This window comes from Trypanosoma theileri (genome assembly GCF_002087225.1).
Source record: "Trypanosoma theileri isolate Edinburgh chromosome Unknown TM35_Tth_114_V1, whole genome shotgun sequence".
NCBI classification, from domain to species: Eukaryota; Euglenozoa; class Kinetoplastea; order Trypanosomatida; family Trypanosomatidae; genus Trypanosoma; species Trypanosoma theileri.
This window is the reverse complement of record NW_021639956.1, coordinates 1,964-2,679: the sequence shown is the minus strand read 5'-3', so window position 1 is coordinate 2,679 and position 716 is coordinate 1,964. Positions and strand designations below refer to the sequence as shown.

The following is a 716-nucleotide window of genomic DNA, read 5'->3' as shown; positions in this document are numbered from 1 at the left end:
GGAGCAGCAGGGGCAGGCTGAGGCCCATGTTTTGTACCGTGAGGAACACCAGCAGGAAACCAAGCAGGTTGACGATTGGCACCAGAAACTCCTGCAATACCACCAGGAGGATGAATACCAGGTTGGGGCACCAAATGTTTAGGAGGAACACCAACACCAGGCACACCAGGAATACCGGCGTGGGGTCCTAAAGGATCAGGATAAACACCACCAGGCACTCCAGCCAATCCAGGGGCACCATGTACACCACGATAACCCTGATGTTGGTTAGCCATCACGCTTCCACAGAAGCAGTACAGGAAGAAAGGCAATAGGCACAGCACGTGGCCCATCATCATCTTCATTACAGCCATAATAGCGGTTGTTGGGTTTCGCTTAAATATACGCTACTACAAAAAAAAAAAAACAATATGAGAGATTAACAAAATGCTCGTAATACCAAAAAACAGACGTACATACAAGTAGAGAAGCACAAAAGAACCTCAACAGTGTAGAAACCAAAACAAAATCAGAAACACAGCAATACAGAGAATTAAATCAGTAAAGGAAGATACAAAAAGGACATCCACATCAATCACAGACTCCCGCAGTACAGAATAGAATGTCCCCGCAAACCACAAGCAAACAAACAGTTATTAACCATTAGCCCAATTTACTCAGTAAACATAGAAATACACCAACTATGGGTGTAAGTCTATATATGTGTATGTATATAC

At 43.9% G+C, this 716-nt stretch overlaps 1 protein-coding gene across 1 annotated transcript; it reads right to left on the bottom strand.

Annotated features, from left to right (window-relative positions):
* Positions 1 to 2: 2 nt before the first annotated feature.
* TM35_001141000 (uncharacterized protein) lies at positions 3 to 353 on the bottom strand (the record flags this gene model as incomplete). The annotated part of the gene is made up of 1 exon (XM_029031737.1): positions 3 to 353. A coding segment is annotated over one exon (351 nt), but the record flags the coding sequence as incomplete, so codon positions are not given.
* Positions 354 to 716: the final 363 nt, after the last annotated feature.